Source organism: Erythrolamprus reginae, chromosome 2 (assembly GCF_031021105.1).
Source record: "Erythrolamprus reginae isolate rEryReg1 chromosome 2, rEryReg1.hap1, whole genome shotgun sequence".
NCBI lineage: Eukaryota > Metazoa > Chordata > Lepidosauria > Squamata > Dipsadidae > Erythrolamprus > Erythrolamprus reginae.
Window position 1 is genome coordinate 102,667,817 of NC_091951.1, and position 27,047 is coordinate 102,694,863.

The 27,047-nt window shown below is 38.9% G+C and overlaps 1 protein-coding gene across 7 annotated transcripts in view; it reads left to right on the plus strand.

Moving 5' to 3' along the window:
- The window catches only part of EBF1 (EBF transcription factor 1), a 416,173-nt gene that overhangs the window by 365,174 nt on the left and 23,952 nt on the right, over positions 1 to 27,047 (plus strand). For all 7 annotated transcript variants that reach the window (XM_070738987.1, XM_070738989.1, XM_070738991.1 and 4 more), the window contains exon 11: positions 11,059 to 11,147. In XM_070738987.1, coding sequence (XP_070595088.1) covers positions 11,059 to 11,147 — 89 coding nt within the window. The remainder of the gene's footprint in view (positions 1 to 11,058; positions 11,148 to 27,047) is intronic.

Below are 27,047 nucleotides of genomic sequence, written 5' to 3' on the forward strand. Positions count from 1 at the left end.
AATGATAACACAACTCATCTATAATAAGAAGAAAAATGAAGCAATAATTCAGGAGGTATTGAACGGCTTGCTGCTGGTTGTATTGATCGGATTCTTTAGTGTGTGAAATCACACCTGAACTTGGAGCTGCAGTCCTTAGCTCATTATTCTGGAGATACCAATGCCTCATTACAAGGATCTTTCAAAGCTAGGGGAGAGAGGGGAGAGAGAGAAAGAGAGAGAGAGAGAGAGAGAGAGAGAGAGAGAGAGAGAGAGAAATATAGGCTACAAGTTTTATTGCACAATGGTGTGGCTTTCCATCAACAGTGTTTGCTGTTAACTGCTGTCATTGTGACTACACAGAAGCTTCTCTTTAGTCTGTATCTCTTTGCTAAAACTAAGCAATTAGAAAGGTGACACAAGAATTCATGTTGTTTTCATATCAATGTCATTGTCCTATAATCTCCTTTGAGTCCTCTCTCCTATGTATTACATATTATTTTTCTCAGGTGCCTAGTTATATTACTATTTGTCTCTTAGATTTAGGTTTTGTTCCCTTCTTACTGAAATGAAGAGTATATGCCAAAGCATGACTTCTTTGTTACGTTTGTTGTACTTCAATGCTGGTGTAGTATACAAAATTGTCAAAGCCTTTCTGAACCATTCCTAAAATAAGATCTTTCTAATAACTCTGGATTCTACATCTCATAAATATTCTCCACTGTCTTTTTTTTAGCTAGACATTGAGTTCTTTCTTGTTTATTCTTTCTATTGCATTAATACAATTATAAGCAAGTTCTGCAAACTCTGAAAATTACCTCCTTAACCTAAAGCTGCTGATGTTTTGCAACTTTGTGAGTGAATAATGTACATTAACAGATTAACAGAGTTGTAAGGGACCTTATAGGCTATCTAGTCCAACCCCCCTCCACCCAAGCAGGAGACTCTACACCATTTTTGACAGATGGCACTCCAATCTCTTCTTGAAAGCTTCCAGTGATGAATCTCTCACAACATCTGAAGGCAAGCTGTTCCATTGGTTGATTACTCTAACTGTCAGAAAATTTCTTCTTATTTCCAGGTAGAATCTGTCCTTGTTCAGTTTTCATCCATTATTCCTTGTATAGCTTTCAGTTGCTTTGCAAAATAAGTTGACACCCTACTCTCTGTGATAGCCCCTCACATTTTGGTACACTGCTATCATATCTTCCTGGTCCTTCTCTTCACCAGACTAGCCATACCCAGTTCCTGCAACCATTCTCCATATATTTTAGCCTCCCAGCCTCTTCTTCTCTGCATTCTTTCTAGGTATTAGTACCTCCCTTGATCTTGATTGTACCATTGCAAGTGAGTAGGAACCATTATGACAAGGGGATGGTCCAGGACATTGGTACTACATTGCATTGCACATTGCAGCATTGTGTGCCTTGTGCTGGGGTAGCACCTGTAATCCAACTTTCACATCTGCTTCCAACGAGAAAAGGCTGAGTGGTTTGACAGCTTAGCCACTGACACATTCAAAACAGGGAAACTCCAATGTTTATTTCATTGGTTCAGTTCTATAAGCATCCACTGCAAACCACAATGGCTAAAAAAAGTGGGGAGGGGGAGACAAAATGTGTTGATAACATCATGCTAATTTTAGTATTCACAACTTGATATACATTTCTTTAAAAAGAATGCCACCTTCTTTTTAGTTGTAAAGTATTGTAGGATACAGTTGAAGGATACAGTATAGGCAAAATAGGACTTTCAGTCATTCTTGCCTCAGAATATTATCTCTTGTTCTTACAAATAAATGCCATTCTTTCTTAGATGTCAAACCCGGTTAAGTCTAGTTATTGATTTTAAGTTGCTCTATGTTTAGATCTGAACAGCCTTGTTAATGTACTCATAGATCATATTTTAAGTTTAAATCTGCTCTCTGAAGCCTGTATGTATGAATGAATCTAAAATGTCAGAGACATTTTCCATGGCCAAAAGTCAGCTGGCCAGCAAACATATCTGTGCTGGAGCTGACATGGAGTAACGCTTCAAGTGTCCTCTCATATGGTTCTGCGTGCCACCTGTGACACACATGCCATAGGTTTGCCATCACAGGTATAGAGACTCATATTAACTTTCTGTGGGAAAATATGGCAACAATTGGGTGTTTTTGTTTAAGGAGGCAAAGACCCCTTTGGAGTCAAATGACAGTTTCACAGGGGTCAACTAAGACCATGGGAAAAGACAAGTTGTTTTTACAATCAGGTGTTTACAGTGTGGGGGGGGTGTCTCTGACCTTCCTACAAATCAGCTTAAAGCTCTGTTGGGATAATTGGCACTAGACTTATGGTTGGGCGTCACCACAACATGAGGAACTGTATTAAGGGGTTGCGGCATTAGAAAGGTTGAGAATCATTGATTCTAGAGTGATTAATTTTTTATGGCTTTCAGTATGTTGGGTTTGATAATGCATCATTTGAAGAAGGGACATACTGGTACTTAAAAAAAGGTGATTCGTGGAAAATGCCTCTGAGGTATTTTATATTCATTCATACATACAGGCTTCAGAGAGTGGATTTAAACTTAAAATATGATCTATGAGTACATTAACAAGGTTGTTCAGATATAAACATAGATAATATTAGGACAATGTCAAGGGCATGTGTAAACAAGCCTTCATTGGTTACCACAATTGGAATGGTTAATCCAGTTAGATTGGATGAATCACAGTTAAGCAAATTATTAGAGACTGATTTGCATTCTGAATGATGTAGCTGCATGAGTGAGTCTAGACCTTGAATGTCTAAATAATATCAGAGAATATAGAAAACCAGGCAGATGTATCTTGACCTTTCCCCATTTTGTTCATGTTTTTTTTGTCTCTCCCATTCTATCAGTTCTAGGCTTCGTTTCTGTCCTTTTGGGAATTGACTTGCTTTTTCTATATGTTTATCTTGAAAATCCCCACTCGGTTAAAGACCTCGGTATACTAATAACAAAAGATTTAAGTGCCAAAGCCCTCTGCAACAACATAGCCAAGAAGGCTTCAAGAGTTGTAAACCTAATCCTACAAAGATTCTGCTCTGGCAATCTCACACTGCTTACAAGAGCTTACAAAACTTTTGCCAGACCCATCCTCGAATACAGCTCATCTGTTTGGAACCCATGTCGCATCTCAGACATTAACACCCTTGAAAATGTCCAAAGATACTTCACCAGAAGAGCCCTTCATTCCTCCACTCAAAATAGAATACCCTACGAGACTAGACTTTCAATCCTGGGCCTAGAAAGCCTAGAACTAAGACGCTTTAAACAAGATCTAAGTATATTCCCACAAGATCATATGCTGCAACGTCCTGCTTGTTGGCGACTACTTCAGCTTCAAACACATCAACACAAGAGCACACAACAGATTTAAACTTAATATTAACCGTTCCAAACTTGACTGTAAAAAATATGACTTCAGTAACCGAGTTGTCAAAGCATGGAACTCATTACCGGACTCCATAGTGTCATCCCCAAACCCCCAACACTTTACCCTTAGATTATCTACGGTTGACCTATCCAGATTCCTAAGAGGTTAGTAAGGGGCAAGTACAAGTGCACTAGAGTGCCTTCCGTCCCCTGTCCTATTGCTCTCCTATATCTCCTATACCTTTCTTCTATTCCTATATCTCTTCTTCTATTCTTTCATTGATATGTTCTATTACTATATCTTCTTTTCTATTCTTTCATAGATATATTTAACTATGAGTATCTCCTCTATAACCTTCATCATGTATTTTACTGTGTGTGTGTGTGTGTGTGTGTGTGTGTGTGTAGATATATACATACATACATACATACATACATACATACATACATACATATATACACACACTAAATCCCTCATTGTGTATTTAAATAAATAAATAAATAAATAAATAAATAAATAAATAAATAAATAAATAAATAAATAAATAAATAAATATTCTGAGGATAGCTTGCAAGAACATTTTGGCTTGCTGCAAGTGACTGAAGAAATTCTTTGGCCCTTCTACTCAGACAAGAAGGGGCTTTGCTTGATATCCTGTAGATGGGAAGGTATCAGTTAATCAAGATAGATGATGCTAACCAGATGTTAGATATCATGACCTGGTGAGGAAATGTTCTATAAAACTGAATCATGACTTGCTATCTGATTCTAAATAAATCAGCAGTGTTAATTACGAAAAGGCATTTCTGCCTTGGACAATACTTTTTGCCTAAGCATTAGTAGCTGATCATTACCTAGGTTCAATTTCTATGAAATAAAAACTAGCTTTCTCCTTTTATTCTCCCAGTATATACATCCAAAAGGATATAGGCTTGTGAATACATCTGAAATAAAAAAAATAGTTAGCTTTTCCTGGATTTAGAGACATTTATAAAAGTTTATCGGAGCATTTCATCTTTAAAGAGACTTAGATAAGGTATTTTTTTCCCCAGTTGCTGCTTCTAACTCGATGCCCTCTCCTGCTGTCAGGTATAAGATGCTTGTAGGCTTGTTCTGGGAGAGTAATAAGTATTGTTGTTAAGCAATTGTGCTGTTGAAATTCAGCTTCAGTAGGTCTGCCAGTATTTATCTAAAATACTTTCTCCGATGCGTGTTGGAGTTCCAGTAAACCGTGTCTTATTGTGCGACCTTTTCATTTTCCAGTGAAAAGGGATCAGCTCGTCAGATAAAAGCTACAAGCTGAAGTACAGGAAAAATGCGTGCTCAGAAAATCCGAGCATGATTGAAAACAAGATGTGTTAAATCAATGCAGTTTATCGCCTGCCTATTCCTGGCAATTGCTGTTCTAAGCTCATTCTGAGCACACCCAGGATGATAAAAGTAGACTGTCACGGTGCTCACCAGGGTGTGAGGGCAAGGAAACATGTTTATCAGGCAGGTTGCTATGATTTCCTCCTCTCGATAACAGTTATTGTTAAAACTGTTGAGGACATCAGCTGGACAATTACCAGGGTGACTATTATTGCTGGTGCTAGAGGCTACTGGAAACTCCAGAATTTCACGTCCATTCCCCTAGGAACATAAGATAAGTTATTTTTTAAAAAAATGCAAACTAATGTAAATGTACTTGTTAATCACTCTCAGGGTAATAATGTTGTCATTCTTTCTCCTGCTGGTTGTTTCCAAGAATTGAATATATACCAGTGTCCGGAAGTGTCTCTTTTAGAATCAGTATTGCATTGGCAGTTCTGTGTTAGCAAAAACTTCAGAAGAGAAGGATTTAGGGGTAGTGATTTCTGACAGTCTCAAAATGGGTGAGCAGTGTGGTCGGGCAGTAGGAAAAGCAAGTAGGATGCTTGGCTGCATAGCTAGAGGTATAACAAGCAGGAAGAGGGAGATTGTGATCCCCTTATATAGAGCGCTGGTGAGACCACATTTGGAATACTGTGTTCAGTTCTGGAGACCTCACCTACAAAAAGATATTGACAAAATTGAACGGGTCCAAAGACGGGCTACAAGAATGGTGGAAGGTCTTTTTTTAAAAAATATTTTTTTTATTAATTTTTAACAAATTTATATTACACACAACATAAAACAGTGCATAGTGAAATGTGCCCCCCACCCAGACACACACGCATTCCCCACCACCAAATCGGGGGTGTTCTTTTATAGTCCACTTGACCCAAGAGCAATATATCTATTTACATATTATAGAGTGATTCCAATTTATTTCTTGTAGCTTGGTCTCGGATTCTGCTTGTCATATATCGGAAGAATGGTGGAAGGTCTTAAGCATAAAACGTATCAGGAAAGACTTAATGAACTCAATCTGTATAGTCTGGAGGACAGAAGGAAAAGGGGGGACATGATCGAAACATTTAAATATGTTAAAGGGTTAAATAAGGTTCAGGAGGGAAGTGTTTTTAATAAGAAAGTGAACACAAGAACAAGGGGACACAATCTGAAGTTAGTTGGGGGAAAGATCAAAAGCAATGTGAGAAAATATTATTTCACTGAAAGACTAGTAGATTCTTGGAACAAACTTCCAGCAGACATGGTTGGTAAATCCACAGTAACTGAATTTAAACATGCCTGGGATAAACATATATCCATTGTAAGATAAAATACAGGAAATAGTATAAGGGCAGACTGGATGGACCATGAGGTCTTTTTCTGCCGACAGTACAAGACTTTGGAATGAAGCAACAGCAGCTGAGTTTAAATTGAGGCCCATTTATCAAGGGATTACTGGTTTGATAAAGTCCCTTCATAGCCAAGTCTGTTTGTATGTGTGTTTAAACTTAATTTTGCACAACAGCCATGCATGTGCATATTCTATGTTTTATATAGAATAGCTAAATAATATTTTGTCATGTTCCTAACTTATTGTTGAAGACATGATTAATACTACAATGCTTTGTGATTATTATTATTATTTATTAGTATAACTACATCCTGCAAGGTGAAGTGGAAGCATGTAATCATTTGAAGAAGCCCTGGGCTTGTATTAAACATCATCAACTCCAAAAATAAACTTGCATATTTTGAAAGATAGGAAGTATTAGGTATGAAAAAACAGGACCAAATTTTTCATAATATAAAAACATGGTGAATTAAACACAGTTATAATCTATTCATAAAATAAAACCTATTTATTTTAAAACAAAAAAATTATTTATAAATATTAATGTCTCATATTTTATATCTTTCAAAATTGTAGGGAACAAGATAGATTATTTATTAGTTAATAAACCTTTCAGTAGGATACTTTGGTCATTTACATACCAATTGTAATAACCCAAATACAGTGGTACCTCTACCTAAGAACACCTCTACTTAAGAACTTTTCTAGATAAGAACCGGGTGTTCAAGATTTTTTGCCTCTTCTCAAGAACCATTTGCTACTTAAGAACCTGAGCCCGCAAAAATTTCCCAAGAAAATTGAGAGTGGCACAAAGGCCACTCGCCTGCCATTCCCCTTTTCATCCCAGCCATTTCGGGCTTTTCTGAGCTGCCAGAGGAGCCTTTCAGTGGCGCTTAAGGAGGCTTTGGCAGCCCAAAGCGAACGAAGCATTTTCCTTTCTCTGGGCGTTTGGAGAGGGAATAAACCACTTTGCTGTGGTGACTCTCTTGCACTGCCTCCCATACACCCGACATGAGGTTACCTCCCAGAGCATCTGGGTGCAGAAAGGCAAAAGGGGGTGCTTCGCTCCAGCCAGATCAACTTGGCTTCAGCCCAACCAAGGAGTCACCACAGTGAAGGAAAGGCGCTGGCTACAAAGTGAGTGAGAAGAGAGGGGAACCCTTCAGCATGGGAAGGAAGAGGAAGCAGGTAGCAGCAGCAGCAGCAGCAGCAGCTACCTTTCGGTTAAAGGAGCGGAGGTTCCCCCATTTCACCCGCCTGGGTTTCTCTCTCTGATGCAGTGTATGGGAGGCAGCCTCGCGCCAGGTATATAGGAGGTTCATGCTCCTCCTTGACACCTCAGAGTCCCTCTTTTTTTTTAGCCTTAAAGTTTTGGATTATTTTTTATTCACCTCACCTCACCTTCTTCCTTCGGCAGCGACTATCCTTCTCCTCTTCTTTTTCCTCTTCCTCCCACCCAAATTCCAAGCTTTTATTGCTTTCCTAATGGGTTTGCACATATTATTTGCTTTTACGTTGATTCCTATGGGAAAAATTGCTTCTACTTACAAACTTCTCTACTTAGGAATCTGGTCATGGAACGAATTAAATTCTTAAGTAGAGGTACCACTGTATTTATAAAGATGGAGAGAACATTGTCTCAGTATCAACCATCCCCAAGATTGCATATAACTTTTCGACCCACGTGCCAATTTTAGCATACTTTCTGAAGGCCAGAAGTATAGGAGCCTGCTTCACCTCTGGGATTAAAGGCTGGGGAGAACAGCAGAGAAGACTGTCTTCCAGGATCTTGCCAATTGGAATTCTTTAAGTGTAGGATTTCCTGCCTAAGCAGGGGGTTGGACTAGAAGACCTCCAAGTTCCCTTCCAACTGTTGTTGTTGTTGTTATCATTATTATTATTAATAATAATTGTTGTTATTATTATTATTAATATATCTGTGTGTCTTGCTTGCACTATTATTTTTATTGTATGTGTGTATATATTTTAACTTTATGAATGTTAGTTTTGTGAGATGGGTAGCCATATAAATCAATATAAACCAAGTAAGCAAGCAAGCAAGCTACCTACCTAATAATGTAGTTCAAAACATTGTCCTGATCTATTGTACTTTACACATTCGAGGACAGCTTGTATGTTTTTTAATCTAATACCTTAGTTGTGTGCACTTTCAATAATACAGATATGGGTATTAAAAATGAAAAGAAATCAGGAATGCTTGGAATATAACTTGCATTGTTTTATTTCTAGATGTGCTCTGAGATATTTCCAAAATATTTCCCCTAAAGTGTGTTTATTTTTCCTCAAATAATAACATTGAAATGTGTCTAATTCAATTGTCCCCATTACATTTTGAACAACTTTCCCTAGCTATGATATTTGAACAGGTTCTTTTAATTGCTGATACAAATGTCAATCATTCAGCTGCAAGATGAGAATGTGTCTTGAAATAGATGTTTCCTGTTCATCAGTCATTTAATCAACAACATAAACTTTACTGGTACATTAACAGCCCTTTTAGATGCAAAATATTGGAACAAGAAAGATAACCCTTCAAAGTCTGTTAAAAAGCAAAATATGCATTCTGCCTATTCACAATTATGAAAATGGTCATTCCATTGTATTCATAATATTGTTTTTCTCTACAGCATATTAAAAGAAATTCATATAAAGTACAATTTTATTTATTTTATTATTATATGGAATGTTTTGGAATTTTTAAGGTACAGTTTTAAGTACACTGCATAAAGAATTTCTAAGCCTGACTGCGCTCAAAGAAAGTTCTTCCTCAAGGGTTTAAATAGTAATTCATAAAATGGAAAGAATAATAAATATTGTGCCTTAGCTCATGCATGAGCATAGACAGACAGTTTTTGTGCACCTGGGTATAATTTTAGTTAATTCACACAAGAGACAGGTTGGAAGTTTATTGTTTAGATAGGAGAAAATGGCTTAAATCTCATATTTGCAAAAATGATTGCATTACCTTAAATGAAAATGGTATTCTATTAGTTACTTCAATAAGCATTTCATTTAGAAAAAATATTTTAATAAAAAACTTATCTGAACTTCTATACAACTTAAAATACATAAGTGAGGGAAAGTACTTTCTTTGATTTAGATGTCTTTGGGAAGTATAATTACTGGCTTTTTACTCACCTTTGTAAAATAATGTATTTTTGTAAATGGATTTCTGGCCACTTTAATCCATTTTTTCCATTTCTTTTAAAAAAACATAAAAATAAGCACAGTCAATCAAAGAATTTTAAGGTTTATATCCTCTTCAGAAATGATTGATAGCCATTTAGATTTACAAGCTGACAAGTTAAAGGGTGCTATTGGTATAATTATATACTATATTCACAGACTTTCAATTTAAATGTCCTTTTAAAATCATGAGATTATCATATCTGTATTTTGAAAAGTAGGCCAGTCAGTTTGGGTTGGTACACAAATTGCTTCCATTAGCCTTGGGACCTATTTGAATTTAATACCTTCTTTAAAATCAGTACTACTTTCAATATACTTTTGAAACTTAAGGTAATGGGAAACCACTTTTATAGTGCAGTATGTGTTAACTTTGTTTTTAATGTATGGATGAATGTTACAAACACAAATAAAATGTTACTCAGTCTAAAATATTTTTTTAATCATTATTTTTTTTTAATCTATGGAAATACATTTATGGTAGGATCTAGAAGAAATAAAAGAACACTTTTAAGAATGGTGGACTAGGTTAAGTATTCCAGTTCAATTAGAGGCCACGTCCATCCAAAGTCAATAATCTTTTGTCCTCAATCCAATTTATTCTTTCACTCAAGTGAGTACCGAAACCTGATAGTTCAGTTCCCAATCTGGCAGCCCACCCACCCCACCTCGATTTTAAAATTTTACAACATTTTCAAACTTACCTTTACTTTTTTCCCTTCCAAATATATTTTAATATTTTTATTAAATTCTTCAAAGTATTTTTCCCCAGTTTTACCGATATTGTTTGAAATAAATATAATATTCTTGGCAAGATATTCATTTTTATAGTAGCTATTATTTCCATCAATGACAGTTGAAAATTTTTCCACTTCTGCAAATCTGTTTTAATTTATTGCACCAGTTTATAATAGTTATCTTCTTTAATGGTTACTCACCTTGCTGTTAGTTGAATTCCTAAATATTTAACTTTCTTGACTTTCTGAATGCCTATTCTTTTCATTAGCTCTTTAGGCCCACTAATGTTGGAAGTTTATAATGAAGTATTGTTAGAATTGAAGGTACCAAATTTGTGGGTGGAAGCAAATATTACCCTCATACCAAAAGAAGATCCAGATTTAATGCTGATAAAAAACACTAGACCCATATCCTTATTGAATGCTGATTACAAAAAATATGCTTCAATAATAGCAGAGAGACTAAAACTTTTTTTGAATGAATTTATACATATAGATCAAATGACTTCCTGCCCAAGAGACAGATCAAAAACAATATGAGAATGATCTTAAATATATTGGAATGCTATGAAGCACATCTAAGAAAACAAACCGCATTGCTCTTCCTATATGTGCAGAAAGCATTTGGTAACGTAAACTAGCAATTCATGTTATTACAGCTAAAATATATGGACTTTGGTGAGAGGTTTATATATCACAAGCAAATAGCAAAGGTGATGGTAAATGGGAATGTGACAGAGAACTTTAATATAAAAAAGGCATAAGACAAGGATTTCCATTACCCCCTTTACTATTTATATTGACATTGGAAGTATTAAATAGAAATAATAAACAAGTCATATAAATTAAAGGTGTGGACATAAAAAAAAGGAAAAATACAAGTTACAGGCATTTGCAGATTACTTGGTTTTTATCCTGGAAGATTAACAAGAAACTGGTCCCCAATTAATCTAGAATTGTGATAGCTTCTAGAACTTGAGAATTTTTAGTGAAAAATTCAGTTTGCTTAATTACTATTTTTCTTGTTTCAGCTTTGAATGAACCAACCATTGACTATGGCTTCCAAAGGTTACAGAAAGTCATCCCAAGGCATCCTGGTGATCCTGAACGTTTACCAAAGGTCAGCAAAATGTAGTGTATGAGTGTGCATACATGTGTATCTGTGTTTATGATTAAGTCTATAATACATCAGCACAATATATGTATAGTCAATATCTAAATTTGGAATATTATAGCCACATGCTCTGTATGAAGTTTGTTTTCTATTTGGTTTAGCTTTGTTGCATCCAGCTGTATTCTCATTAAATACATCTGTGTTTAAAGAGATGCAACAGCTACCTTTACTTACTGAGCAATGTTCAAGAAAATATTGTTACATATAAGCACAAAATCATGTACACATGAAGGTCAGACTCTTTTTGCAATTGGGCCATCAGTACTGATAGAAGCTTTAAAAACTGCAGGAAGATACAGAAATACTTCTGACCATGGATGGTCAAGAGATTCTAGATTTTTTACCCAGAAATTTTATTATCAAAAGCTCAAGCAAGCAAATAAACAAATTTAATTTGTCATTTTATCAAATCTAATCAATCAATCAATCAACCAACCAATCAATCAATCAATCAATCAATCAACCAACCAAATAAATCAATCTTTAGGGCTTTTTCTTATACAATATTTGGAATACTACAGCCAGGTGCTGTATTTATGTTCATGCGCCTATTTAATCACCATACCGTCAAACTCGTGGTCACATTGGCATCACATGATGTTTTGTGACCTTTTTTCCATTCAAGGAGCTGGGTTACCTAACATAAATGTTAATGGTAAATTAACCACAATGATTCAATATCAATAATAAGATTAACAAATACTAATTAATATTAAAATTAGCATTAGATGTTTTAGCATTGATGCTAAAAATAGCATCCAGAAGGAATATTGTTGACCAAGTCCCCAATTTCTGGTATAAACTTCCTATGCAGAAGGAAATATGAAGGAAATGTCACTTGATAAAATAAATAATGTGGATATTTATGAACTGGATTGTGAAGATTGTACCATGACTGCTGAAATGGTATTTTCTTTAAAATATTAAATTGGTAAACATCAAAGCTAGAAGGATACGTCACTATTCTCAGGCACTGAGGATTTAAAAAGAATTCACTGAATATGTCAGGTCTCAATGTAATATTTTTTGTATATGTACAAAATAAAACGATCATTTAGATAAGATTTTGCCAATGGGCAATTTTCAGGTAAGCTGAATCTACAGCTGTATCTCATAGAAATTTGAGTGTAACAGTGGAAATATTTTTGGAATGCCAAACAGGGACTCATAGGTATCATGTAACCAGAAGTGGGTTAAAATTGATAATAAAAGTGATCTTCATGGTTATTCCATTGTCATCAATACATAAACAAATAAAGAAAGTACATCTATTGCATTCCCATGCTGAACATACATTGAGAATTGAGGATTGCACCTGAAATTCTGGACTCATTTTAGAAAACAGAACATGTTTTAAATTTTTTCTCCTTTGAAGGTCTATTTTAGATTTAAAATAATAACAGATGCTACCATAATACTTTGGTAGGATGTTTGAGTGCTTCATTTGACAGTATGAGTGCAGAGGATGGTTAATTCTGCAAAAACTGAAGGTTGAATTTGTGTTTATCTTTTAGATGGGGTCAGTTAAAAACTTGTCATTAGAAGTCTGTTGTGCTCTTTCTAGAAGCTGGAACTTATGTGGCCATATGTCTTATCATTTGGTTGTCTGAGAGAGAGAGCAGTAATTATTGCAGAGATTTTACTCTAAAATGAACTAATACAGAACTTTCATTTGCTATTTGCTTGATTCATCTTGTGTAGTTGGACACTTACAATATATATTGCTTTTTTTCCATCTACGATCTTAGAAATAACTTCCTTTGTAAAATGGGTCATCAGTAGTATTTTCATAGTGATATGACAAAAACCAAAATGCTATCAATTGTCCACATGAGACATTATACTAAAACAACATGGAAGATCATATTGGTATTGTTAAAAATCCAAAATCAGGGATAATTCTAAAACAGGGATGTCAAATGACAGCCCATGGGCCAGATGCATCATGCGTAGGCCAAACCCAAACCCAGCTCCTTGAATGGAAAAAAGGTCACAAAACATCGTGTGACACCAATGTGACCACGAGTTTGACATCCGTGCTCTAAAAGGATGACATTTTGACAGCTGAAAGACACGGTCATATTGGAATTGGGCAAGAGGACTTCTTGAAGGTCAGCAGAAAAAGGCTTTTTCTTAGTGTGTTAGTGTTTACTCAACAATTGATTATAGCACATTGTTTAGAATCTATGGTTGAAAACCTTTGCATACAAAAGATACAAAGAGCCATACAGATCACTTTGCTCCTGGACCATTTTCTCTAAAAACAAAAGAGCAAGAACAATAATTCTGAGCTTTGGTGCAATATGCAGTTGGTTGCTTACTGCTTAATACAAACAACTTGACTTAGCTTATAGCACAATTTCCATCTTCAAGGAATTAAGGTTGTCTGCCCCGAGTCTTCGGAGAGGGGTGGCATACAAATCAAATAATAATAATAATAATAAATGAAAAAAGTAGACACGTCATAAATAGCATCTTAGAACAGTGATTTACAAGAGATAACACAGTAGTTGAAATTGTGTGATGAGGGGTTCGGAGAACACAAAAATAATAAATCAAAAATAGAAAGGTGGTATATATTCAATGGGTCCTTAACTAGAGTCTAGAAAGCTGAAGAAGCTTCTTGGATGAGGAGTGAAACATCTTCAAAGAAAAAACAGAAAGTTCAGTTGCTTCTTGAAAAAGCACCATTGGGATAGAGTCTAGATGATTATTGCCTAGACCAGACTAGTGATGGCGAATCTTTTTTGGTCCATGTGCCAAAAGGGGTATGCTAGCATGCGTGCATATGCCGACACCGCTTCCCTTCCCCACACACATGCGCACCCTTCCTCACTGCCCCATACGCATGCACACAGGCTTTTCTGAAGCCTGGTAGGTGAAAAAAAAAGTTCAGAAAATGAACTTCGGGTTTGCTCATTGTACTGTTTTTTGCACTTTGGGGCTTCAGGAAGCTTTCCTGAATACTCTGGAGTCCAAAAAACAGCACAACGGCAACCAGAAGTTGTTTTTCCAAACTTCCGGTTTGTCCATTGATGAATTATTTTGCCTCCAGGGCTTCAGGGAAGCTTCCCTGAAGCATACGGAGGACAAAACAGCCTCTCCCAAGGCTGAAAATTAGCTGGCCACCATGCACCTGTGCGCTGAAGCTGAAACATGGCAAAGTCTTGTGTGCCCTCCGATATGGCTCCACCTGCCACCTGTGGCACGTGTGTCATAGATTCACCATCACAGGCCTAGACTATCCCAAGATGGTGGTTTTCCAGGTTTCTGTCCAGGGTCTTTTCAGTAGTTTGGTCACAGGGATTGAAACATAGGATAAAAGGTCTTTGTCGCTGAGAAATAACTTTGATTGAATAGCTTTGGTTGAACTGATTAATTTAAAAATGTAATGTCATACCTTTAGATATGCACAAACACACAACAAAATGATAAAACACATGAAAAGGTGCTAATCTTATAAAGACACTTTCCTCTTAACACAATAGTTCCTTTGGAAATGTATATGCCAGAATTTTGAAGAAAGCAACAAAGACTGCACTTGTGTATTTTGTTCTGTGGAGCTGAAAATATCTAGTAAATTGATCCTGTGGGAGTAATAAATACACATTACTTTATCTTGTACTTCATGTCTTATACCCCTGAGCCTTGATACAACAACACCACTTAATAGACTTTAAAAAAGAGTAATTACAGTCATTGGTTGTGTGATTTTTCAGCCCTTCCAGCCCTGCCTGACCTTCTAATTTAGCTTACCGTGTCTAACTAATGCATTTATATTCATCTTTTATGAAGCATGTGCAGTACAAAATTGACTTTGCAGCCTTTAGCAAGCTGTCTTACTAGTTGAATATCTGGTTAGTTCCATATTCTGAACTGGGCATTTGTACAGAAGAATGAGCAATAGGCTTTTTTTTTTTTTTTAAGATTTTGGGGAGTGCCAAGGAATGTTTATTTATTATTTTTTGGAAATTCTTAAGTAATGTGTGATACATGATGTAAATTCTACTTTTCCCCTTACCTCCTGAAAAGTGTTGTATATACCAAGATTATTTATAGCCAAAGTTAAATGCAAAATGATGCTAAAAGGGTTATCTCAAACATTTTTTTCCTTGTCATAAATAGTTCAATGTCCAGACATTGTTCTCTTTTATTCTCCAAATCTCCTGAGGGTAGAACAAGAAGCAATGGGTGGAAATTAAACAAGAAGAGATGCAACTGAGAACTAAGGAGAAAATTCCTGTCAGAACAATTAATTAATTGCCTGAAGTAGTGCAGGATTTCCTGTCTAAGCAGGGAATTGTACTAGAAGACCTCAAAGTCCAACAACTATTGTTGTTGTTGTTGTTGTTATTATTATTTATTTTATTTATTTTATTTATTAAATTTTTATGCTGCCCTTCTCCTTAGACCCAGGGCGGCTTACAACATGTTAGCAATAGCACTTTTGAACAGAGCCAGCATATTGCCCACACAATCTGGGTCCTCATTTTACCCACCTCGGAAGGATGGAAGGCTGAGTCAACCTTGAGCCGGTGATGAGATTTGAACTGCTGACCTACAGATCTACAGTCAGCTTCAGTGGCCTGCAGTACAGCACTCTACCTGCTGCGCCACCCCGGCTCTTATTATTATTATTGACAGTTGGATAAGGCCATCCTGTGCTGATTTGTATGCAAGGCTGACAGCTTAGGAGATGAATGATGCTGCAAATTGTTGAATATCATGCGATTTGTACATGCACATTGAAACAATAAGCTTAAGAGGAGGCTGGAGGAATTCCCTTCTGGAAGAGCAACCCAGAGCTAGCCAGCACATAGATCATGCTTTCTGCTGTGGACTGCCGTAGCTTTCTGCCCGGGTTACTTATCCACTGGAGCACAATTATTTTCTGTACATTTCTTTTCCCACCATATGGTTACTTCATTACTATACACTAAGGGTCCATATGGGGAACTTATGAAGTGAACTGTACTCATTTTAACTGCCAGATGAGCAGCAAGCTTAGCTTAAGTCATCTGCTTCTGCCTTTATGTTGTTATGGCAACAGAGCGCCAATAAAAAATTCTAATCTACTGTAAGTGTCTCGGTTCACAGTATTTTAAACGCTTGCCGTAACTGTCCTCTAAAGTGAGAGTGCTTGCTCCTCTGCTATGACAAAGGGTTATTGCCAGTTCCAGCAGGTGGCAGCAAAGAAATGACTGTCTCCTCTCCCCTTGCAGAAGTAACATAATTACAGATGTGTTAATGTCTTGGCTGATTTTTTTTTGGTTGGAAAGCTGGCCAAGGTGTTGAAAAAGACTTTCAAAGCACACAGGTGTTGCAAAAGACTTTCTTGGATTCCTGTGACTTGTTTAAGCAACACATTTGGATGCTTTTCTGTGCGTACATGTCTCCTTATTTTGAATGACTCCTTCAAGCACTACATTAATTAAGAGCAGGTTAAAGCAATGGAAGTAGACAGCAACATCTTTAAATATGAATAATTTCCACCTCCACAGGCCACATGATATGTTGCATATCTCTGTCTCTCTGTCTACACTGAGAGCGAATGTTTGCAGTCTCCCTTCATCAGTTCACATTAGCCTCATGCTGAATATTTAAACACCAAACAATTTAAACACCCCATGAAGAGACACACTTTCTGGTGGAACTGCAAAGGCTCATCCGATCATAATTTAGTAAATCAGCCATTCACTAGTTTACTTGTGCCGAGAGATGTTCGGCACGACTATGTGCCAGCAAGCATTGAAATCTGGTCTCCAGTCACATGGCAGCTCTGTTTCTCATTGGAGAAATTATACAGAAAATTTCTCTCCTAACAAAGTATTCAGGCTCAGTTAGTCATTTATCCTAAAGGAAACAGAGTGGTACATATAAGCAGGAGTCACCATGTGCTGCACAATGTATTCTAATTACAGTAATGCTGTTTTAGCATTTTTATGGGTGTGCAACAAGCCATTTAGATATTACATTTGTAGCCTTTTATCTTTTGCAAATATCAATAATATGAAGTTGCTGAGGAATGACATGAAAGAGTAAATGGAACGTCTAAGATACAGCTCAATGCAAAAGATGCATTTCTTTGATAACCAGTTTATACATGAAAAACTATTTGAGAGTCTGGATGCTGCTTTGAGCATCCAACTATGTTAGCTCTTTAATCACTTTGAACATTGCTTGCCCGGTCTGCCTTTCTCATTACGAATCTAATAAATTATAGCTTGCACATGTTAAATGAAAACTCTTTTTTATTTCTCTACATTATACAACTGGAAGTAAAGTTTGCATGCAAAAGGTTTCTAGCATCTTTCTGCAGTTAGAATACTTTCTGCTTGAAATTCTGAAACCAGTAGCCAGACAGATGTAGATAATAGCATGCTAAACCATTGGGAGCTGTTTCATATGTTGCCCTGCTTTTTGTTACATCTGCAATCTGGATCCACTCCACTATCAATATAACTAAGTCCAGATCCAAACTGAAAATGCAGGGAAATGGAGGAATAGATTAAATGTTTACCCTTGCTGTGTTTCCTGATTAAAAAAAACAACAACAACCACTAAAACTGTTTGTCTCAGCTGAGCACATGAAGGTCAGCCCTGCAGCTCTCTGTGCTCTTTTCATAGATGTTATGGAGTTAACTGATCAACACAATCAGTAGTTATTAGCATAGCTTCATATTTGTATACGTCAGAAATAAATATGGATAAAATTTGCAAATGAGGCATTGGATACCCAGAACTGTCTGCTAACACATTTTTATAGCATACATTATTGTGCTTGCATAAATAAGGTTAGCAAGACGTTTAGACTGGATTTGGCATTTTTATCAACCTATTAAGTCTTTCCCAAGAGCCTAGGATAAGCAAAGTTGTAGCTTCATAGTGTTAAATGTATCGTCTCAGAATGTGCACTGTTCCAAAGGAAAAAGAAAGAAAAAAAAGATGGCTTTTGCAGTTGACTGATAATGATTTTGTCAATGCCAATGGAGTTCAAGTGGTGCTTGAGATGTCTTGGAATGGTACCCAAGGCACTTGGCTAAAATATTATGGATCTGAGAAACAAGATAGAAGAATTTTGAAAGGCGGAAGATGCCTTAGAACTGTGATGGCAAACCTATGGCATACATTCCATAGATGGCACGCAGAGACCTCTCTGCAGGCACGGGAACCATTGCCCCAGCTCAGCTTTGCCACACATGTATGTGTACCTCCTGCTGGCCAGCTGATTTCTGATACTCTTCCACACATGTGCATGGAGCAGGGTGCGTGCACAGGGATACACATACATAGGAGGGGAGCACGGGAGGGTCACCCATTTTTGCAGAAGGAGCACAAAGGGGCATGGGGGAGTATGAGGGTGTCACTTTGCATTGCATTATGGGTGGGCATGCTGGGGCGCTGTAACCCCCCCTCCTCACGTGCGCTTTCAGCATGTGACAACAAAAAGGTTAGCCATCACTGCCTTCAAAGATTATTTTCAAAAGGCTGGTCTGTTTCTATATGTGTAGTGTCACTTCCTGCTTGACTTCAAGGGTCATGAATTTGTTTTTTTCTCCCAAAGAAAAAAATCAAGCATCTTTCTCTCACGCACACATAGTCTGTCTCAGCTTCCGACTGTGCTTTTACAAATATACAACAAATGGTGGGCTGAAAAGTGCCTGAACTTCTTCATGAGGTGATTTATTTGTTATGAGAAAGAAGCCCCATTGTTTCCTGTGTTCTCTACTTCCTGGTGTTTGAAGAACCATATTTATATAATATGTATATATTATATAATAATATAGACTCAGCAAGATAAGGGTTGATGCAATATCAACTAAAATTAGTAATTGCTAGGTCAAGTTCACAGGGCTTATCTGTGTTATAAAGGGAGTGCTATTCCTTCAGTAAGTTCTTCTTTAGTTCAGAAGGTCAAAGGAGATGTTTTGCATGTTTGGGGAGTATTCAGTAGATCAAGCACACAAAGCCAGCTGCTTTGTAGAGGCTTACGTGCATATTGATTTTTACAGTGTTTACTTATTACTCTCATGGACATCCTCAGTGAACTTCATTCTCACTGAAGCTCTGATTTTTTTCCCCACTGTAACAGTAGCTTTAATCAGTAAAAGACTCATAGAATCAAATTACATAAAATGCACTTTTTCATAGCAACCTATTTGGGTGCAACTGCATTTAATGATCAGGAATAAAACCTACAATTTGGTAGTGAGAAGCTTAATCATCCTGAATTTTACAGTAAACCTAATGTCAGTTATGATTATTTCTTCCTTGTATGCAATGTAAATGATTTCCTCTTTGGAGTTTATGGCAATATTCTTGATCTAGCATCCTTTGTACAAATGTTGGCAAATATCTACTACTTGCTTAGCCTATTTATTTTTAATAAATAGCTCAAGGCAGAGAACATACCTAATATTCCTTCCTCTTTTCTGTTTTCCTCACAATAAGAACCCTTTGAGGTGGGTTGGGCTGAGAGATAGTGATTGGTCCAAAGTCACCAATTGACGTTCAAAGCTAAAGCAGAATTAGAATTCAGTGTCCTGACTTCTAGGACAATACCTTGGCCACTATTATAACTGAGGCCTCATAGTTAGTATTCACAGGTAGTTCATGACAATGAAAAATTGCACTCAATACGTACATCACAAATTAAATCATTTCAATTATCAATGAAATAATTTGCTGTTTTATTTATTTCTTTAATTTGTACAGCTGCCCATCTAAAAAAAAACCCAACTCTGAGCACCAATCAATTTTGATACCTATTAAACTAATGAAAAACACAATACAAAATGAATAGCCCTTCAACAATATTAATTAGATCTAAAACAAAACTCCCTGATATTTTATAATAAAAAACCAAATATTTTAGTTTCTTAACTGTAACATATTCCAGCTACAGTATGGAAACCTAGACTGCCTTCCAGGACAAAAAAAAAATGTGTTCGACCATTACTATAGTAATCATGTCTGAAACATACATGGCATTTGGCCCTGGCTCACAGAGCTTACTAAGTAATTTATTCAGCTGGTTCACAATCATTGCCAGCTGTTTGCACTTATTTATTTGAGGATAAGAAATAATGAAAATATTGTCAACAACTTTGTGGTCTTTCCACTTGACACCAATTAGGTATCTGAATAAAATACAATTAAAATACAATTTGATACAATGAATGATTGTATTTATCTGTTTTCTGCCTGCCTATCTTCCTACCTAATCTTTGTTTTTTTCCTCTACCCCCTTACCCTAAGGTTTTTAACAAATGCTTGGAAGAGAATGCAATTAAGATTAAATGCAATGATAATTATCACAATTCTAGCCTTTGTTTGGGTTGATATAAGATATCTTATGCCCCTGATATTCCTGACGAAATTTAATTCATCCATTTATATAACTGTTTGAGACATCTGCTTAAAGAAATTAGCTTCCACCAGATTTTTAGGGCTACATGTTCAAAAATTAATCACATCTTTCTCTTGCTGATTATAATAAGAAAGAAAGTTGATGAAGTGTTTTAACAACATAAGGCAGGGAGAACTCCAGTAAAATAGGTCTGCTTCAGCTGAAGCCTCTCAGTGCAATAAAATACTATTAAGTTCTTTGAACACAGAGTTATAAAACATAATTGTTATACATTTGGCATTTTATGTTTCCCTAGAAATTACGATTTGGTACCTAGATGTAAGCTGTGCTTTTTCTTTTCATTTCAATTGGGTATGAAGTGGACTTTTACTGTAATGAGACTGCCCCTTCCAGAGACTTTTAAAAAATTATTCCAAGGATAAAATGTAAGTGAGTGTACTCATTTGTAAAGGTTATAGTAGAGGAGGGATTTTTATCATGTTAATATAATATTCCCCCTCCCCTTTGCTTTTTTAAAATATGCCCAGCCTGGGAAAAGCCAAACAAAATACTACCAGAAATCAGAAACACCATCTTTTTTCTTTTACTGTATATCCCATTAAGAGTTAGTAGTTAAATAATTCCAAGAACTTTATCCTCTTTGGAGAGTTCTATTTTTCTTCTGAAGGTTTTTTTTAATCCTATATTCTACTCTTTCTTGTAAGATTAAGCACAATCTTAGGGGACCTATACCAAGTGTTGGTAAATATTATATAACCGTTTTTAAGTTCAGCTGGTTATAACTTTTTATATGTGATATATCTGACTGCAGGCTACATAAAATTCATAATCAGAATCTTCTTGCATCTCTATGATATGTACTTGGGAAAGCCACAGAAAGGTTCACCCAGAAAGAATAAAAAGTCCTTGGGTTTCTACCAGATCATGATATTACATGTTTTGTAGAAAGATTCCCATGCTCCAAATAACAGAAAAATTACATTTGAATATAATATATATTTTTAAAAGCTGTTACCTGCTTTGATTGGAACCACAAGAAAATTTGCTATATAAATAAACCTCTCAAATTCGGTGACCCAAAATCTTAAACTTAGTCCATCAACTAAAACTCTGTTCTAGTTGGCCAGTTGCCTTGTCCATGTTGGTTTAGCCATAGTACGTATGACTAACATGTAGTTGAACTCTCAGTTTTCAAGAAAGGAATGCAATAGGAAATACATTGAAAAAGCAAGAATTTGCACTGCATTGTATTTTTCATTATAATAGCAACTAGATGAATTACGGAGAGGGGCGGCATACAAATCCAATAAATAATAATAATAATAATAATAATAATAATAATAATAATAATAATTATTATTATTATTATTATTATTATTATTATTATTATTATTATTATTTGGTTTATTTTTTTCCCTTCCTTGCTGAGATTTTACTCTCTTCCTCCATCCTTGTGATCAGGACACTGTTTTTTAATTGATTTGTAATATATTAATGGTTTGATGCCTGCAAGCACTTAGCATTCACTATTTAAAAATTGCTATTTTATAAATGCTTACTATATTTCCTTTATCAGCTTGGCTCAGCTTGTAGAGCATGTGACAAGGTCATTTAGTGTGTGTGTGTGTGTGTGTGTGTGTGTTTGTTTGTTTGTTTGTTTGACTTCTATGCCACCCTTCTCCTCGGACATCTTATTTATGTTTGTGCCTAACACATAGACTGTAATCTTTGGTCTGGAAGAAGACTAAGCTAGTTTAGCATTGTTTACACTGAGAGCAGTTTTTTCAGTAACTGAGGTCTTTACCATCACCAAGTCCACAAAGGAAATTGCAAACTTTATACCTGCTGGAGGCTACACTTCAGGTTCCTGAATTTCATTATCCACAATATTCCATCAGACATAAGTTTTATTTAAAAATTTATATGGACTTGTAGAGTTTGAAAGGAAGAGCATAGTGCAGGTAATGAGATAAAAAGGTAAGCCTGGTAAGACATCTTAAAGAGTTGAAACAGAAAAATAGGTATGAAGATATGAGAATGTTCTGTCTTTCTAAACTAAGTCATAACATTTGGGGAGGGGGTTGAGACCTTTTATGTTGTTAATTACCATTTAACAGTGCTCAGGAAATTGGAGTGCATGTGCACACATAGATATGCATACACACAGAGTGTGAATGTTGAATTGATAGGTTGATTTTTCATCATTTAGTGTCAATAACATTTTGTGTTATTTCATACTACCTGTATATCCGGGTTATTTTTACACCATAAATAGCAGCAATGATTCTATCCAGATAGGAGTGTCAGAATAGTCCAAGTAATTTTATATCTAAGAAAGAAAGAGATTATTATATATATTTTGGGTGAACAGATGGATGAGTAAGTGCCAGATGTTAATAGAACTCAATAATACAGCATATGTTTTACATAAAAAAATAACCTGGCATATTCAGTAAGATCCTAATGTAAATAGGTATGCGTCAGTCTAATAACTAAAACCTCACAGATGTTTTAGTCATATTTTGTCTAAGTTATACTCATGTGGATGAGATCCTTCAAATCAATTTGTAATCTTTAAATCTGAAGTTTTCAAAACCGGTTTTCTTACAAAATCAGAATTTATATTAGAATATAATGTGGTGTGGTGTTGCAGAAGAGACGGAGTAACGACTCGGACACAAGAGCTGGATTTAAACTTGGGTCATTTTTATTATAATAAATTTGCATAATTTATTAATTAAATTAGCATGAATTAGCATAAATTTGCATAATCAACATACTTAACTATGACCCGGAACCAAATGGACCTGCAGGGTCAAACAAACACTTCCGGGGCGGAAATGACGTAAAAGGTCAACATTCCTGGGCAACTATGGGCGTAATCGATGCTGGTCCAGGTGAGGGACCTCTCCCTCACCTGAGACCCTGCCATACACTCGCATGAGGGGGGTCCCGCCGGCTCACCCCTACCCTGGGACTTCAATAGCGGGACCCAAAGACAGGTTCCCCCCAAGTGCGCAGGTAGCACCCACCATGGTCTTGGAGAGAACCTGTCAATCATCCCCAAAGATGCCCAAGGGAGAACGCGCAGTTGCTGAAACCACCCAGATTTCCGCCCCTAACCTGCCACGGAGCGGGGGTCAGATCTCTATCTTGGCCCCCCGACTCCCCCCTCTATCTGCGCCAGCTCACGCAGAGACCTCTGCAGGTCCTGTAAGAAAATGGCGTTCCCCTGTTCTGACAGGTGAACGCCATCGGCCCGGTAAAGCCACGGCCGATCTACAGTGATGAGGGGATGGGCAACTACAATCCCCCCTAATTCTTTGACAGTTTTTCCCACGGCCTTATTCACCCTACGTCTAACCCGGTGGATGGCCCTAAGGGAAATGGCGTCCCTCCAAACGATCCGTGGGAGGATCTCTGACCACACCACTTGCGTGGTGGGCCATAACGTGCGAAGCCGCCGCAGGTCTTCGCGCGCCTGGACGATCAACGGTAGACCGCCAAGCAGGCATAGGTCATTGCCACCGAGGTGCAAGACCAGCCATCTGGGTGCGGCTATGGGCTGCCGACCACCCAGTCCCATCTGGGCGCGACCCTGGGTAGCCGCCCGCCCAGCAGCGCCGGGTACCGCCCTGAGATGCTGCGTACCCAGCAGCGTCGGTAGGAGGCCCTCCCACCGCATACCCCTCCGGCCCATCCAAACAACATTGACCCACCGTCCCAACGACAGCTGGGTCCCGATGGCACTTCTGGCTGCTGAGCGGCCGGCCCAGAAGACCATGCTGTGGCCACACAGCAGCGCCGTCGGTTTCTGCCTGGACTGGGAACCTGGAAGAGGACACACACAGAGAGGTTACCTAGCCTAAACCCTGCCCCGGATCCTCAGCGGGCCTGACATAACCCAAATATGCCGCTGACCGCCAGCGGCCGATCTCCTGAATCCGTTGGGCCGGGAGACCGGAAAGTGCCGCGCTAGTGGCGGCGCCGATACGGAACGAATGCGTTCCATAGCCGGCGGGATCCATGCCTACCTGAGACATAGCCTTAGACACTATCGCCCAGAATTGATACCGGGTCAGGGGGGAACCATCCTGGTGTATAAAAAGGTACCCACGCCCTGACCCACGCAAAACACAAAATTGCTGCAAAGCAGCCACCGGGCAAACAGACTTATCGGTGGCTGCGCTAAGTTCAAGTCTAACCCCTCTGTGTAACTGATCTGTCTTGGAGTGTCTCACCAAAAGAGAGACACCCCCCTGTCTAAAGGCCAGATCAGCGAGCTGGAAGGCGCGTAGCGACAAGTCAGACTGCGAGGAGGCCATTGCCTCGCTGACCCTGAGGGCCCCAAAAAACATAACGCAAGTCGCTGCCCTGAACAGCCGAGCCTCGTAAGGAGAGGCGCACAGACTGCCAAATGTCTGATTAATCAGAGACAGCTGCTGAACCGTCAGGGCCCGACGAGTGTCAGCGGGAAACCCCTGTCGCTCCCTCACCCAACCTTCCAGCATCCTCCGGATGCGAAAATCACCCGTAAAATCACCAAACCCCCCCGCCTTGGACAGAAAGGCGAGGCCGGCTAACCTAGCCCTGATAGTCCTCACTGAAAGGCCACGCCCTTTCAGCAGGACACAGAATTCAGCTAGGTGCTCAACCGGGGCAGGCCAGCAATGGGGGTAACCCTTACCCAGCCTGAAATCCCCAAACTCCTTACCTGCACGCTGATAAGCTCGCAGGGTACTAGGAGCTACCGATAAGGCGATCGCCCTGGAGGCCTCGTCTCTCCAGCTCTCGAGAGCCCGCCCAGGCTCCACAGGTGGGCTGGAAACACCTCCGGCGACTCTCGGGCCCACGGGGCCAGGGTCCGAAACATGGACAACTGACCACGGGACAAGGCGTCAGCCACCCCGTTATCTAAACCAGGGACGTGCCTAGCCAAAAACAAGGCGTTCAAAGACAAGGACCTGTGCACAAAATGGCGGACAAGCCGCATCACCCTGTCACTCTTAGAGGACAGGGCGTTCACAACATGGACAACCGCTAGATTGTCACACCAAAAATGCACAGTCTTATCCCTGAACTGCTCCCCCCAGAGCTCTAAGGCCACTATTAAGGGGAAAAGCTCCAAAAAAGTTAAGTCCTTAACCAATGAACAGGCACTCCATTCCGGAGGCCATGCCGACCAGCACCACTGGTCACCTAACACTACCCCAAAACCGCAAGTCCCTGCGGCGTCGGAACACAGCTGCAGCTCCGCTTCCAAAAGAAGCTCCTGCCGCCAAAACGACAACCCGTTAAAACGTTCCAAAAACTCCCGCCACACGCAGAGGTCAGCCCTGACCCCTGCACACAAGCGGGTACGATGGTGGGGCAAACTTAGCCCCTTCATCGCATCATACAACCGGCGAGAAAAAGCCCTACCAGGCACCACTACCCGACAGGCAAAATTAAGAATCCCAGCCAATTCCTGGAGCTGCCGAAGAGTAACCTTCCTGCAGCCCAGGACCGCCTCAAGCTTGGACCTGATTTTAATCAACTTATCCAGGGGCAATCTGGACGATTGCTCCACTGAATCCAATTCAATACCAAGGAAGGTAATCCTGGTGGCAGGGCCTTCGGTCTTCTCTGAGGCTAAAGGCACCCCCAATTGAGCACAAAGGGCTTCGAAGTCCCGCATCAAAGCAAAGCATTGCTCCGATTGCGCAGGCCCGGCCATCAAGAAATCATCAAGGTAATGAACGACGGACCCCCGGCCACTCCGCCTCCTGAGCACCCACTCGAGGAAGGTGCTAAAGCTCTCAAAAAGGGAGCAGGAAATAGAGCAGCCCATCGGCAATGCCCTATCCACGTAAAACCCACCTTCGAAATGGAAGCCCAGCAGCTCGAAGTCGCCTGGGTGAATGGGGAGGAGCCGAAATGCCGACTTAATGTCGCATTTACCCATAAGGGCTCCCACCCCACACTCCCTAACCATAGCCACGGCCGCATCAAAGGATGCGTACCGGACGGAACAAAGCTCGTCAGGAATGAAGTCATTCACTGACTCCCCTTTCGGAAAAGACAAATGGTGAATCAACCTAAATTCACCACTCGCCTTTTTGGGGACCACACCTAAGGGGGACACACGAAGATTCGGAAAGGGCGGCTCCGGGAAGGGCCCAAGGACCCTGCCCTCAGCCACCTCCTTTCGAATCTTAGCCCGTACAATGTCTTCATGTCCGACAACCGCCTGAGGTTGTCGGACATGAAGGCCCTCCTAATACCCACATAAGGGATCCTAAATCCCTCGGAGAAGCCCCTCAAGAGCAACTCGGCTCTCGGGCGAGGGTGGTAGTCGATCAACCAACCCTCAAGCACAGAAACATTAATTGGGCTGGGCCCCTTTTCCCCCAGCTGGTGGGGGAGGTTTTCCTGGACCCCCGCCCTTCTTCTCCGCCCCTTTCTTGGGGCGGGGACAGACTGAAGCCGCATGGGAC